Source organism: Manis pentadactyla, chromosome 10 (genome assembly GCF_030020395.1).
Source record: "Manis pentadactyla isolate mManPen7 chromosome 10, mManPen7.hap1, whole genome shotgun sequence".
NCBI classification, from domain to species: domain Eukaryota; kingdom Metazoa; phylum Chordata; class Mammalia; order Pholidota; family Manidae; genus Manis; species Manis pentadactyla.
Genome location: NC_080028.1, coordinates 82,575,036 through 82,590,737, shown reverse-complemented (window position 1 = coordinate 82,590,737; position 15,702 = coordinate 82,575,036). Strand labels below are relative to the sequence as shown.

The 15,702-nt window shown below is 46.7% G+C and overlaps 1 protein-coding gene across 2 annotated transcripts; it reads left to right on the top strand.

Moving 5' to 3' along the window:
• The first annotated feature begins 294 nt into the window (after window positions 1-294).
• On the top strand, window positions 295-10,954 carry NFATC2IP (nuclear factor of activated T cells 2 interacting protein). 2 transcript variants are annotated; one of them, XM_036905712.2, is made up of 8 exons: window positions 298-758; window positions 1,411-1,483; window positions 5,290-5,407; window positions 6,061-6,141; window positions 6,231-6,417; window positions 7,335-7,479; window positions 7,599-7,708; window positions 8,870-10,954. In XM_036905712.2, exons 1-8 carry the CDS (start codon window positions 354-356, stop codon window positions 9,026-9,028), a joined length of 1,278 nt encoding a protein of 425 aa, XP_036761607.2. In that variant the 5' UTR covers window positions 298-353; the 3' UTR covers window positions 9,029-10,954. The 2 variants fall into 2 exon arrangements, with proteins under 2 accessions (XP_036761608.2, XP_036761607.2); XM_036905713.2 differs by lacking the exons at window positions 7,335-7,479; window positions 7,599-7,708 and having other exon boundaries at window positions 295-758.
• Window positions 10,955-15,702: the final 4,748 nt, after the last annotated feature.

Genomic DNA, 15,702 nt, shown 5'->3' with positions numbered 1-15,702 from the left:
TCAGGATGCCCCGCTCCCCCACCAACTAAGAAAAGGGATCTCTTCAACAGGCTGGCCTGGGACAAGGCTGGTCAGGATGAGAGGCAGCCCGGCCAATGCGTGACCCCAGCCCAATCGAAACGGACGCTGTTTGCGCCGATGCTGACTGGAATATTTGGCGCCTTTGTTTCAGTGGCGGAGGCCTTGATAGGCGGGTCGAATGGCCAGTGAGGAGGCGGGAAGGTGGTGCCAGAGAGTGTGGGCGGGGAGAGATGCTGAGTAGCAGGCGGTTTGCCCAATAACGGGGTGGAAGTCTCTGGAGCTGTCGATAGAGTCGATAAGAGGCGGGCGACTGTAGGTGCAGAGTGTGTGCCATGGCGGAGCCGGTGAGGAACCCGGCTAGGCCGTCCGGAAGAGGCTCTGTCGGCCGAGGGGCTCAGGGGTCCCGGGGCCCCCGGGGCCGGCGTCCTCGCGCCCAACGGTCTCCAGCCCGTTGTACGCCGGACTCGGTGCTTGTGGACTTGGTCAGCGACAGCGATGAGGATATCTTGGAGGTCCCAACTGAGGGCGGAGCTGTGGGTCCTGTCGAGGTCCCGCTCTCGGGGCCCTCGGTAACGCCGCTGCTGGCCGCGCCCCAGGACGACAGCGACAGTGAGAGCGAAGGGGCGGGCGCACAGCCTGCTGGAGCCCCGCGGGCCCTCGTCAGGCGGCGGCGGCGGCGGCGGCGGCTGCTGTTGGATCCAGGGGAGGCGCCGGTTGTTCCTGTGTACTCCGGGAAGGTGCAGCCAGGTCCCCGGGAGGGCTAGCACGGAAGCGCTGGGTTTAGGGAGGGCTGAGGTTAGGGTTGTGTTAGTCTTGGGGTACTAAACAGAAGCAGGTACCAGGGCATCGGAGGAGGAGAGATGCCGGGTTCCTAGGGTTTCTGCAGATTGGGGAGATGCAGGGGCTTGGAGTGAATTGGGAGTTTGGGATTCCAAGGAGCTGGAGTGTTGGCGCCATAGAGAAGCTAAGGGGCTGGGACTGGGATTTGGTGCATATTGGGTTTTGAGGATGAGGTTCATTGCTAAGGATCCAGGAAGTTAGGGCATATGAAGCCGGGGCATGGAAGTCCAGGGAGGACTGGGGAGCTCCGGGTGGTGGGGGGACCTAGGGAGCTAGGATTTCCTAGGGTTCTAAGCAGGATGGCTAGTGAAAGAAAACTAAACCTGCATCCTCAGAGTGCCTAAGGGAGAGCTGGGGGTGTAGGAGGAAGGGTACTCCTATTTTGGATCCTGGGGAAGCTGGGCTTCTGAATCCCCAGGAGAGGGCAGTGGTGTGTACATCCTTGGGGAACACGGGAGGTGGAGGATGCCTGGGTATGAGGGAGGAATCATTCCTTTTTTCCTTTCAGTGGAAGGAGGACTTGGGACTGACCCACTTTTGTCCTTGCAGGTGAGGAACAGCCTCCACCTTATCCCGGATCACCTGTCCCTCTTGAAACTCTGTCCCCCAGGAGCTGAGGAAGGTAAGGGAGGCATTCAGGGAAAGGTGCCCAGTGCTGGGCTGTCTGAGGAGGCTCCTTGGAATTTGCAACCCTGTAGTTGGTTGTTTCCCAAGCTCAGAGGCAGGGCATGGGAAGAGTGACTCCTGCATCCTTAGAAAAAAGCTTCAGCACTGAAAAGAGCTGGATTGTTAATCAGAAGGTACAGGAAGTGTTGTTAAACCGTATGTCCCCCACTCTAATAAAAGGCATAAGACTGTGCTAATCTGCAGATTTCCAGGCCATCCCAGAGATTCTGATTCTGTAATCTTGGAAACAGGGGAGGGAAAGGCATTGAGATCTGTAACATCTTGTTAATATTTACAACAAGTTCCTTGGAAACACTTTGGAGCCAGTAGGGTGTTCTTTGAATCTTACTAGGGCTGCCCAGCCTTTGTCTTCCCAAGTGATGTGATTTTTGCAAAACACCAAAGGGCAGTGAATAGGAATCAAGTCTAATAAGGAAGTGATACAATGGGCAAGTTCAGACCTTGGACCAAGACGTCTGTACCATGATAGGGTGCAGCTGAGTGATTAAGAGCTGATTTAGGAAACAGCTGGCCTAGGCTTGAATCCTAGCTTTACAGGTAACTATGACCTTGGACAAGTTAATCTCTCATGCTTCAGTTTCCTCATCAGGAAAATGGGGATCATAGTGGACCTATGTCAAAGGATTTTGGTGATAATTAATTAAAGAGACTATATAGAGAGCCCACTCTCAGGATGTGTGTTAGTACAGTACCTGGAATGTAAAATGTGAAGGTACCTCTGACCTTACTACTCCAAATGGCCCAGTGGCGTTGGTCATCCCCTGGGAACTTATCAGAAGGGCAGAATCATAGGCCTCTTGCAACTGCCTTATTTAGCCAGGACAGGATTTCTCAACCTCAGGACTACTGACATTTGGACTGGATAATTCTTTGTGTGGGGCTGTCCTGTGCATTGTGAGATGTTTAGCAGCATCCTGACCTCTACCAACCAGATGCCAGTATCACCCCCCCAACCCCTCCATCACTGTGGCAACAGAAATTATCTCCAGATATTGCCCCCTGGGAGGCAAAATTGCCTCCGGTGGAGAGGCACTGATCTAGCATTTATTATCATTGTTTTGTTTTCAATTTTGGTGGTTAATGATGATCTTTTTTTAAAAAATTTTTTTAAAAATTCATTTTATTATCATTACTCTACAATTACATGAAGAACATTATGGTTACTAGACTCCCCCCTTCACCAAGTCCCTCCCCACAAACCCCATTACAGTCACTGTCCATCAGCATAGTAAGATGCTGTAGACTCACTACTTGTCTTCTCTGTGTTGCACATCCCTCCCTGTGCCCCCCACTGCATTATACATGCTAATCGTAAGGCCCCCTTTCTTTTTTCCTGCCCTTATCCCTCCCTTCCCACCCCTCCTGTCCAGTCCCTTTCCCTTTGGTAACCATTAGTCCATTCTTGGGTTCTGTGATTCTGCTGCTGTTTTGTTCCTTCTTTTTTTCTTTGTTCTTATACTCCACATATCAGTGAAATCATTTGGTACTTGTCTTTCTCCACCTGGCTTATTTCACTGAGCATAATACCCTCTAGCTCCATCCATGTTGTTGCAAATGGTAGGATTTGTTTTCTTCTTATGGCTGAATAATACTCCATTGTGTATATGTACCACATCTTCTTTATCCATTCGTCTACTGATGGACACTTAGGTTACTTCCGTTTCTTGGCTATTGTAAATAGTGCAGTGATAAACATAGGGGTTCATCTGTCTTTTTCAAACTGGGTTGCTGCATTCTTAGGGTAAATTCCTAGAAGTGGAATTCCTGGGTCAAATGGTATTTCTATTTTGAGCTTTTTGAGGAACTTCCGTACTGCTTCCACAGTGGTTGAACTAATTTGCATTCCCACCAGCAGTGTAGTAGGGTTCCCCTTTCTCCACAACCTTGCCAACATTTGTTGTTTGTCTTTTGGATGGTGGCAATCCTTACTGGTGTGAGGTGATATTTCATTGTGGTTTTAATTTGCATTTCTCTGATGACAAGCGATGTGGAGCATCTTTTCATGTGTCTGTTGGCCATCTGAATTTCTTCTTTGGAGAACTGTCTGTTCAGCTCCTCTGCCCATTTTTTAATTGGATTGTTCACTATTTGTTTGTTGAGGTGTGTGAGCTCTTTATATATTTTGGATGTCAACCCTTTATCGGATCTGTCATTTATGAATATATTCTCCCATACCGTAGGATACCTTTTTGTTCTATTGATGGTGTCCTTTGCTGTACAGAAGCTTTTCAGCTTGATATAGTCCCACTTGTTCATTTTTGCTTTTGTTTCCCTTGCCCAGGGAGATATGTTCATGAAGAAGTTGCTCATGTTTATGTTCAAGAGATTTTTGCCTATGTTTTTTTCTAAGAGTTTTATGGTTTCATGACTTACACTCAGGTCTTTGATCCATTTTGAATTGACTTTTGTGTATGGGGTTAAACAGTGATCCAGTTTCATTCTCTTACATGTAGCTGTCCAGTTTTGCCAGCACCATCTGTTGAAGAGACTGTCATTTCCCCATTGTATGTCCATGGCTCCTTTATCATATATTAATTGACCATATATCTTTGGGTTCATATCTGGGGTCTCTATTCTGTTCCACTGGTCTGTGGCTCTGTTCTTGTGCCAGTACCAAATTGTCTTGATTACTGTGGCTTTGTAGTAGAGCTTGAAGTTGGGGAGTGAGATCCCCCCCACTTTATTCTTCCTTCTCAGGATTGCTTTAGCTATTCGGGGTCTTTGGTGTGTTTCCATATGAATTTTTGAACTATTTGTTCTAGTTCGTTGAAGAATGTTGTTGGTAATTTGATAGGGATTGTATCAAATCTGTATATTGCTTTGCGCAGGATGGCATTTTGACGATATCAATTCTTCCTAGCCAAGAGCACGGGATGAGTTTCCTTTTGTTAGTGTCCTCTTTAATTTCTCTTAAGAGTGTCTTACAGTTTTCAGGGTATAGGTCTTTCACTTCCTTGGTAAGGTTTATTCCTAAGTATTTTAATCTTTTTGATGCAATTGTGAATGGAATTGTTTTCCTGATTTCTCTTTCTATTAGTTCATTGTTAGTGTATAGGAAAGTCACAGATTTCTGTGTGTTAATTTTGTATCCTGCAACTTTGCTGTATTCCAATATCAGTTCTAGTAGTTTTGAAGTGGAGTCTTTAGGGCTATTTATGTACAATATCATGTCATCTACAAACAGTGACAGTTTAACTTCTTCTTTACCAATTTGGATTCCTTGTATTTCTTTGTTTTGTCTAATTGCCGTGGCTAGGACCTCCTAATGATGATCTTTTATGTCTTTACCTGATTCCCCTCCCTTCCCCACCCATTCCATCCCACACTCTCAAGTCTCTCTGTGCCCACCAAGTTAAGTACAGAAATAAAATAAGAGAAACATTAAAAAAAAAAATTATCCTTTGACAACATCTGTTTTAATGTACATTTTATAACATACATAATAGTATGTACATGTATAGTAAGTAGTATATGTGTATTAAGTAAACATATTTTCCGGTTGTCCTGTCTTGAGTCTTGGCATTTGGCTCAGTCACTCTCCCGTTCTGCCACACTCCAGCCCATCCTTTTCTCTGTGTTAGGCATTTCCCTACTGACTCACACCAGTGAGCACTTCCCCAGTATTACTGTTGGTTGTGTGTGTGTCAGGGCCCTGTAGTCTCCTTTTTCAGGACCTTGTGAAGCCCTTGCCTTGTCTCTCCTTGGCCTCTCACTGCCCTCTCTTGGCTAACGCTTCCCCAGAGGTGGATATGGCTGATTCTAGCAGTCCCCAGGCTGAAGATCCCCCATGCCCAGATTCTCCCTGGAAGAAGAAGCTGAGGAGTAAGGAAGCAGAAGAAGAGAAGAAAGAGGTGTTTCTGTGAGTGAGGGCAGGGCACTGGGACCCGAGGAGCAGAAAGGGAGTTGGAGGGGTAGGCTGAGGCAGGTGCCACCCTTGAGGGACTCCTGAAAGGCTAAGGAGAAGGGATGGAAGGATCTTGAGGCTCAGGTGAGGAATGATGGGAGAAGAGATGGCTCACATCGGAGGATGACAGCAGACTCTTTGTGCCCACCTATGGAAGTGGAGTGTTTTGTCTGTGTTTGAGGCAGTAGTAATGCAGGTGTGCGACTCTGGAGATCACCCTTGGGGTTCAGATCTGGCCAGCTGTCTCTTAACTATTCTTTCTGTGCCTCACTTCCTCTTCTGTAAATGGGGACAGAGTGTCGGAGAATTTGTGAGTAGGTTAAGAGTTAACATGGCATCTAGTAGGTGCTTGGTGTCTGTTGGATGTTGTTAGACATTCACCTAGGAAGTGACTTGTATTAAAAGTTAGGCATTTTCCTTCCTAATATTTGGGTTCTGTAAATATAAAAAGAGATGACATGGATTTCCCTGTCTTTACCTCCCCATCTTCTAATAAGATGGATGGCCGGAAGCTGCTCCATCTTGCTTCTCCAATTCCCCTCACAAGGACAGGTGTGGGGCTGGGGCCCCTCCTTTTCCTCCGTCCTGCTCCTCTCTTCTCTCTGCAGGGCTCAGGATACTTCTCCTTTGTCCCCACCTCTGCGAAGGACCAAAAGCAGAAAACATACCCGGGCACTGCAGAAGTTAAGGTGCCAAGGGTGGGGGCTCTGGTTGGAATGGAGAGGGGCAGCTGGAGTGGCCTAACCCTGGCTGACCCGAGGTCCTTTCTGTACTCCAGGGAGGTGAACAAGCGCCTCCAAGATCTCCGTTCTTGCCTGAGTCCCAAGCAGCACCAGGACCAGGACCACCTGAGACAAGAGGATGAGGTGGTCTTGGTGGAGGGGCCTACCTTCCCACAGAGCTCCCGACTCTTCCAGCTCAAAATCCGGTGCCGGGCTGACCTGGTCAGATTGCCCATCAGAATGGTAAGTGCCTGCAGGGCCTATGGGAGACGGGTCCCAGGAACTGCCTGTTGGGGCACTGTGGCGTCGGGGTGGAAGGGACTCTGCCTTCTCTGCCCCCTGTTCTCTGGGGCTGCCTGCCATGCCTTTGCATTTGCTGGTGTTTTTGTCTGGATTGTCCTTTCCTCACTCTCTCCTCTCTTTCTGGAAAACTTCCCACCCATTTTTCAAGGCTCCTCTTAAGCATCCTAGGGAGCTTTACCTAGTGGCCCTCTCCCCAGGGTGCAGCCCATCCCTCTTTCCTTCCTTTAGACCCTGTGCTTCCCTCCTGTGCTTGCTCTTACTGCCTTAGACACAAAGATGTCACTCAGTTGTTCCTAGCTCCCCCAGCTTCCTGGTGAAGACTACTGTTTTTGTGGGGATGACCCCAATTCCAAAACAAGACTCATAACCAATTACCATTTATTGAGCTGTAACCATGCTTGGGCAAGCAGCTAAGCCTGAGGTTGCAAACTGGCAGCTCACGGCTTTAGAAACAGTACAGCTTTTTTTTTGCCCTGCAGAATGCTTTTGAAACTTAGTGGGTGATTTCATACAAAGGTCCAAATGGATGGCTTCTCCTAAATAAGCAGATGTAGTCACACTGGCCTGTATTCCTACATGGTGCCAATCAGCTGGAGCTGCGTAACCAACTGCCCTGTTTAGACGAGGCATATGAATTCCAGTTTGCTGCAATCCCACCACTCCTTTTTTTCCTCCTATCGTGGCTGCTTCCTTGCCCAAACCCCTTATCGATAAGTCTATACTCTAACAGGTAAATATGAGACTCACAGCTGAGCAGCTCAGCAAGTAGCAAAGGCCAGAAACTTGTGTTGGAGGGGGTAGGGTGGGTTGGGGCTCATCAAGGCAGAAAGGCCTCCTTTGCTTCTTGTCCTCCCCAGTCGGAGCCCCTACAGGGTGTGGTGGACCACATGGCTGCCCATCTTGGGGTGTCCCCAAGCAGGATCCTCTTGCTCTTTGGAGAGACAGAGCTGTCCCCCACTGCCACCCCCAGGACTCTAAAGCTTGGAGTAGCTGACATCATTGGTGAGAGGAAGGAAGGGAGGTGGAGTCTCGAGGAGGACTTTGCCACAGGGAGGGGATAGGGGGAAGGCCCAGAGGAGGCCCTGCATTCAACCCTGGATTCCCCATCCTGCCTCCTGCAGACTGTGTGGTGCTAGCAAGTTCTCCAGAGGCTGAAAGGATGTCCCAGCTGCTCCAGCTGCGGGTGCAAGGGAAGGAGAAGCACCAGATGCTGGAAGTCTCCCTGTCTCCAGTGAGTGGGAGAGATGGCTGTCCGTGCCCCTCACCCTTTCCTCCGCCGGCTCTCTTGTCGGCTAACAGGATGGAGTCCTCCGAATCCTGAGTGGGTTGGGTTCCCGAGCCCATCCCAGGTCATGGAAAAAACCCCTCATACAACTTCCCCTGCTCTCATCTTCTAAGCCTCCATCTGGCTAAAAGGGAAAGACTCTTGTGCAGTAACCAATTAAATCCATTAAAATAACCGTTAAAGCCACACTGCTAAGTGACAGTCCCCGTGCTAAGGATAATTCCTCCCCATTCCTGCCATGAAATTTCACAGCAGTCCATGTGGGAAAGCACTGTTCTTACCCTCATTTAACAAATAAGGAAGTGGAAGTCTAGAGAAGGGGAGTAAGCTGCAATATTCCCTAGGGCAGCAGCAAAGTTTCACCAACCAGTGGTTTAAGACAAGAATTCTCTCACGGTTCTGGAGGCTGGAAGTCTGAAACTGAGGTGTCAGCAGGGCCGTGCTCCCTCTGAGACTCTGGGTAGAAGCCTTGCTTGCTTCTTCTCAGCCTGCGGTGGTGGCATAAATCGTGGGTGTTCTTGGCCTTCAGCTGCATCACTCAGTCTCTGCCTCTTTCATCACACGGTGTGACCCTCTGGGTGTTTCTCTTATAAGGATACCAGCCACATTGCCTTAGTGCCCACCCTTATCGGGTGGGACCTCATCCTGATCACATCGGCAAAGGGCCTATTTCCAGATAAGGTCATGTTCACATTTACTAGGGGTTAGGACCACAAGGAGTCTTTCTGGGGGACACAGCCCATAACACTTGCCTAAGTCCACATAGCCAGTTGAGTGGGAGAGTCTGGCTTCCAGGTTTGGATTGTTTTCACTCTAGAGCCTGGACTGTCTTCATCATGCTGTATGTGCCTCCACTGGTAGGAGAGGAGATGGGGCCTTGGAGAGCCTGCCTGACCCAGAGCCTACATCTGAAGCTTTGGGCTCTGTGGCCCTGTTCCCTGGAGGGGAACCCAGCTGTGCTGGCTTCTTTGTCTACTCACCTTCCTCTGCATAGGCTCTGACTTTCCTGGTCCCCTTGTCCTCCATGTCCCAAGCCTCTGTCTATCTACAAGTTCTCCCAGCTCCTCTTTCCAAATTCTTATATCCATTTTTTTCCTCTTCCTCTAGACTTCTCCTCTCAAGACTCTCATGTCCCGCTACGAAGAGGCCATGGGACTTTCAGGCCACAAGCTCTCCTTCTTCTTTGATGGGATGAAGCTTTCAGGCAAGGAACAGCCATCTGATCTGGGCATGGAATCCGGGGACCTCATTGAGGTCTGGGGATGAAATCCCATCTCCGTTTGAAGGTCCACCCTGAACTTGGGGGAGAGAATGGCTGTCTCTTTTGGCCCTATAAAACCCCCTCTGCTGTTAACCCTGCTTTCAAGCCTTTAGTTAGTTGGTTAGTCATATGGTGGTTCTCGCTGCCCTGGGTAGATGTGGCGCTATCCACATGGTGTGCTGAGTTTTGCAGCCCCCTAGGGCATGGAGGGGTACCCCTGACCGCCAGCCTTTCACCTTCACCATCACCCTTTCCTTCATCAAAATGTCTGTTTTATGAAACTGCTCACATTTAAATAGTAGTTGAAATAAACAAAGGTTGGTTCTGGGATTTATGCCACTTCCAGGACCAGCAGTGGCCTTAGTGTCATTTGGAGGCAGGGGGTGAAGTTTGCTTGAGGCACATAAACAGGTGTGGTTTGTTGGTTTGCAGAAAATAAACGGTCAGGCTCACATGCTTAAGCATAGGCAGACAATGGGTTGCTCTTTGGAAGAAAATAGTGGATTTTCAACCTTGGGTGTTTTCCTCTCCCCAAGACCTTCCTGATACACACATTATTTAAGGCACAGCTGAACACTTTTGCTTTGATTCTCAGGATTACAGTCCATGCAAGGTTTCTCTCGTTTTACAGCTTTTCCCCCTTCACACCATCATGTCCCATAAGCACCCATTCTTAAGTGTTGAATCCATGTCTTTAACTATGAATGTGTCCTTGTAAAATGCAGTGTTGTATGTGTGAATATACTTTTTACATATGTGGTGTTGTTCTGTAGGTTTTGTGTTGTTTCCTTTTTCACTCAACATTCTACATCTGCCTGGTTGCTTCAAGCTGTTCTGTTGTGCTCCCCTGTTGGTGTCAACTGTATTTTACTTACATGTCCTTACTTCCACATTACAAATCCTGGGTACCTCCAATTCCTCAGCACATACACAAGGCCATGATGGGTGGATGAACATCACGTGTCCCCTTCCATGCTTGTGTGGAAAGTTCTCCAGCATAGAGAGCCAGGATGGGATTACAGGTCAGACAGCAATTTCCTTATGGTTCTAGCAAATTTTTCTTTAGAACAGTCATTGACTCTCCCGCTTGAGGCTCCGCATCTCTCCTCATCCTCACTGGTATTCTTACTGCCCAGCTTTCTAATTTTTGCCAGTCTGATGGTTATATAGTGGCTCAGTGTTTTCATGTACATTCATCTGGCCACCAGTAATTTGGGGAATTTCTTCATATACTGATCAGACTTTCTGGTTGCCCTTTCTGTGAACTACCCTGGGCAGTTGCAAATAACTTAGAATGGCACTTGGGTGTAGATTTTGGGTGCTCTTCAGTGAACAGAAATCCTTTATTTTAATGTAGATGAATGACTCTTTTGTCATATTACTCGTTGCTTTTTGATTTATTTAAAAGTAGTTTAGATGTTTTAATTTTCTTTTAGCTTACTCTTTTTTCCTTTCACGTTTAGACCACTAAGTAGGGCTGAAGTCCAGCCAGTACATTGCCTGGCATCTGTTCTGCATGATCAAACATTTGTTCTCATCGGTTAATGCCAGGCTATGCTGGCTGCTAAATATTGACTGTTACTTTTAAAGTATTTGAATTCACCTTTTTATATGAGAACCAAGTTTTGTTTTCTCCATATGATCCAGTTTTCTAAGTGCTGTCTACTACTAAAGCCATTAATTTTCCACTGATGTGTGGAATAATTTTGGCAAAAGTTGTCACCTTCTGAAAAAAAATTTTTTGTTGGAATGTGGTGTTCCTTTGAATTTATAATGTTGGAAAAATAAAAAGAAACCTTTGTAATATTTCAATAACCATGGTATGGTATAGCACTCATTTTTTTCAGAACTTTTATGTTCATTTATAAGTTTGAACTCATTCAAATTATGTATTCAGTCTCCACAGAATAAATGGGAATATGTTCAACTTGTGAATACTCGAGGATTTCTGTCTTTGTGGCTATCATGGGATGCCCCACCTCCCACAGCCCCTGTGACTGAGACCATTGGTTGTCCCCACATGTCCATTCTTTCTCCTTTCAGGGTAATAGAAGCCCCGGTCTTTAGCAAAGCACAGAGACTTCAGAATGAAGACACTACTTGCCAGTCAGCATTGTAGCTAGGTGTGGCCAAGTGCCAGTTCAGGCTCCTGACTGGGGGAAGAGTCACGGCTTGCAGGATGGGGCCATAAGCAGGCAGCCTGTGCCCCTCTGCTTTCTTCCTGCTGCTGATAGGAAGTGGAGCAACCTGGACATGAGGTGGCCTTGGGGAAGGAAGCCATGTAGGGCAAGACAAGAGGAGCCTAGGTCTCAGCCTCCTGTAGCATCATACCAGCCCAGCACTGCTGATGTTGGGGATTTCACAGGAGAGGGGAACTTCCATCTTGTTTAAATCACCGCCATTTGAGGATTTCTGTCCCTTGTAGTGCATTTGTAGCCCTAGGAAGGTGCTGCTGTGAGCAATAGTGTACTGATCCCCTCTGGGTCCCTGGGGGAGATTTTCTCAGGTTTATATCCGTGAGTGGAATCCTTTAATATTGAATATGCACTCACCTACCCAATTTCTCTTTTGAGTTCTGCCAGATTGCTGACCAAAGTGGCTGGACCTCTTTATAAATCCATTAGCAAGTGCTACAAGGTTCAGTTTCCTTTTATCTTCCCCAGCCCTTAATCTGAGAGAATATGAGAAAGACTACTCATTTTAAAAGAATTCACATTTCTTCTAAGAGATAATTATCCTTTTGATCAAAGAGATTGATCATTTGCCAGGGTATCTTTCTAAAACACTCCTGATTAGAAACCCTCAAAACTCTAGTGAGCCCTTACTCAGTGCCACATACCAGGCTTGGCACTTTTCATAACCCCTTTCATCCTCAGAGCGATCCTGTGAGGTAGATGTTGTTATTCCCATTTTACAGAAGAGAAACAGCTTAGGAAGATTAATTAGCCTGCCCCAGACCAGAGCCAGATGCAAAACCAGGTGGGCCTGACATGACTCAGAATTCCTAACAAGGTCTCACACTTGAATGTGCCTTTTAGTCAGCTGGGAAGCTTGTGAAAATGTGGATGTGGTATCAGCAGTTCTGGGTGGGGTCCAAGATACTGCATTTCTCCCAGGCTCCCAGGCATTGCAATACTGCTGACTGTGCTTAGAGTGGCAGGATGCTATTTGCCTTTTTCTCTATAGCTTCATGCCTTCAAAGCCTCCCATCGCTTGCCATTTCCTCCATGAAGCCCCCAGAGGACTGGCCACGTCATTTTGTGTGTGTCCCACCTCAGCCTGGAACGGGTATAGCTCAGTACACTCTTACACCCATTGTTTTCTCTTTCTCCCCGACTAGACTTAAACTTCTTAAAAAACAAATACTATAGCTTGTTCTCAAAGACCCCCAGCTTAGTGTCTGATACATAGGAGTTACCTAACAAATGTTTGTTCAATGAATGAATGAAGTTCCTTTTCTCAGAGCATCCCACTACCACCCATCTCACTCCATGAGCTGGAAACCCAGGTTCCACTCCTGACACCTCTTCCATCCCCACACCCACTCCATCACCAAATCAGCTTAATTGCACCAGATAGCTCTCAAGCAGTTCACTACTCTCCTTCCATCCCATTCTGGTTCAGCCACCACTCCCTGCAGCCTAGTGCCCCAGCCACATGGCAGATTGCTTTGCTGCTTGACCCCTCCAGTCCATCTATAGTGCAGCCAGAATGATCTCCAATGCAAATCTGATATTAAAATGAAGAAAATCCTTAACATGGCTGAGGGCCTGTCCAGCCTGGCCCCTCCCTGCTTGCTGGCTGGTGTGGATAAAGTGAAGGTTCCTATGGCTAGGATTCTCACTTGGCCCTGGTTGGCTAGCTCACTACACATGTGTGGGCAATACATCGTTACTGACTCTATATATGAAGAGCTCTGCCCAGTGCTCTGGGCAACACAGTGGCATGGCTGTAGAGCTGCTAGGTTGCAGGAGAGCAGAGGCAGGAGTGGTGGCAGCACCGAGAACAGAGACAGATGGCTGCGGGGGTAAGAGGCCCAGAGGCAGAGACCGGCATGCTGCCTGCAGACTTGCTTTAGTGGCAGAATTCTAGTGATTGACCTGCCACCATGGGAATAAAGTCGGGTATAACCCTTTCAACCCAAGAACATTCCAGTGTCATTCTTTGGTCTCATTGAATCCATAGTGAACTTGTATGGGGCTGAAACCCATTGGCAAGACACTGGGCTTCCCCCTCACTGCTCTCCACACTGTTATTTCAGATCCTTGCTTCCTTCTGTGGCAAGGCCTTTGCACATGCTTTCTGCTTCCTGAACTTCCCTCCTGGGAAGTCAGTGATTGCCCCTCTTCCACATCTGAGCTCAAGGATCAGTTCTTTAGAGAGGATCTCAACCTCCCTGACCAGGTCAAATACCTGCTTTCAGGTTCTTATAATACCTATATGGCAGATGTTTTTGTGTGTGTGTGTGACAATTGTTATAGGTGAACTTTTTTTTCAAGAAATTCCACATGTACTTTTATTTCACAAACCACAATTTCCAAAGCAAGCAGAGCAAAAGTTGGGCTCCAGTTTAAACTAATAGATCTGTACAGACTTATTTATCTGACCATAAAGGAATTTTAATGGAGAGATCCATCAAATTTAAAAGCCAAATAAATTTCCTATTTGGCAAAAACAACTAGCATAAAAATATTTGCCTTTATAACCATAAGTTTTATTTTCATTAATAGGATGAACTATTAATTCTTTCTTTTTCTTCTTTTTCTTTTTTCTTTTTTCTTTTTCTTTTTCTTTTTTTTAACTTACTGGAGTTTAATTTACATGCCTAAATATTTAATCGTTTTATGTCTACAGTTCAATGAATTTTAGACGTACACAATCCTGCCAAAGTTTCCTGGTGCCTGTTTGTGCCTCCTCCTCCCCTGGACCCTAAGCAACCACTAATTGCTTTTTGTCACTTTAGTTTTGCCTTTTCTGTATTTTCACATAGACGAAATAATAGGGAATACACAGCACGATATTTGTGAGATTTATCCATGTTGTATCATTGACTAGTATTCCATTGTATGGATATACTCTTCACGTGTTGATTAATGTGTGGGGTTTTCTTTCATTTTTCAGCTGTTTCTGTAATATTTGCATCAGGTTTTTGTTTGGACAAGTTCTCATTTCTTGTTGAAAGATACCTAGGCGTGGAATTGTGGGTCCTATGGGAAGTGTATGTTTGATTTTTAAAGAAACTGTTTTCCAAAGTAGCTGTGCTATTTGCATCCCCACAAGCACTGTATGAAGGTTGTAGCTGCTCCACTTCATTTCCAGTGCTTGGTACTATCAGGGTTTTTGTTTTTATTTTTATTTTTTAAAGCTATTCTAGTAGTGGTATCTTATCTTAATTTGTATTTTCCATAGTGACCTATGGTGTCATATACTTGTTGGCTATTCATGTAACTTCTTTTGTGAAAACTCTGCTCAGATCTTTTGCCCACTTGAAAAATGCATTTTTGTCTTATTTAATTTTAAGAGTTCTTTATACATCTGGATATAAGTGCTTTGGCAGATACATGTTTTACAAATATCTTCCAATCTGTGGCTCACCTTTTCATTTCACAGGTGCAGTTTTACATGTGTACGGGCACCTGTCTCCTCAGATAAACTCCATGAAGGCAGGGACTAATCCTTTTGCCTGACATGTGGCATAATGCCAGGCAGATAGTATCCTCAATTACACTTTGTTTAGGAAATGCTGTGACTGCCATCTGAAGTTCCTCTCCAACTCTTCCCCTTAGTCCCTCAGGGGAGACCAGGCTTAAAGTTCTAAAGCATGAAGTACCTCCTGGAGCAAAGCCAGTGAAGGTTATCCATGATCCAAAATAATTTCTGATAAGCCCCATGCTGTCCCCATGAAATTCAGAATCGGTAGGAACTTCAAGGTCTGGTTGGAAGACCTCTTCCTCTGTACAAAGAACTATACTAATTTTACTGGATTATATATTTATTAGTTGTAGCTGGAGATTGGGACCCGGGGCACTAAAGAGTCACTCCAAGCTACTGTTTGGTGCCAGGGCTCGCCAGGGCTCTTGGGTTTTCTCAGCCCAGTCAGCTAGGAGAGTCTCTTTAGTCTTTAAGCCTCTGCCTGTGCCCCAAATGAGACCACCAGAGGGCGCAATAGCTCCAGTCCGGGTTGAAGGTGAGAAAAATCCAGCTGCTGGATCGGCGGATGCTGGGGTCTGGGGAGGCTTCCTTCAATGTCTACAGGGAAAGCTTGGTGGTTTCCAGGTTGGGGGATCCGTGCGAGGGGCCAGGGCTGGAGGCCGCTGTTCACTATTTATGCTTTCAACCCTTTCTGAGCATGTATGAAGCCCAAGCCAGACACTGAGGAAGAGAGAAATAATTACCGAGAGCGAGAGCTGTTCGTTGGCATTTCTAGAGATATTTACTACTTTCATAACCATTTAAGATTCCATTAAATAGTTTGCTCTTGTTTGCTCAGAGGCCTCCAAGTGGGGTTGCAGATGAAGAAGCTGAGATTCAGGCGGTGAGGAGATTAATCTGTTCACGGAAACACCCTTTCAGGTTGGCGGCCTCGGCGGGAACGCAGCAGGCTGAGGCGCTGGGCCTGGGATGCTTCTCTGGTTACCCTGACGGCCGGACGGCAGTCACGTGACATGGGAGCTCGCGG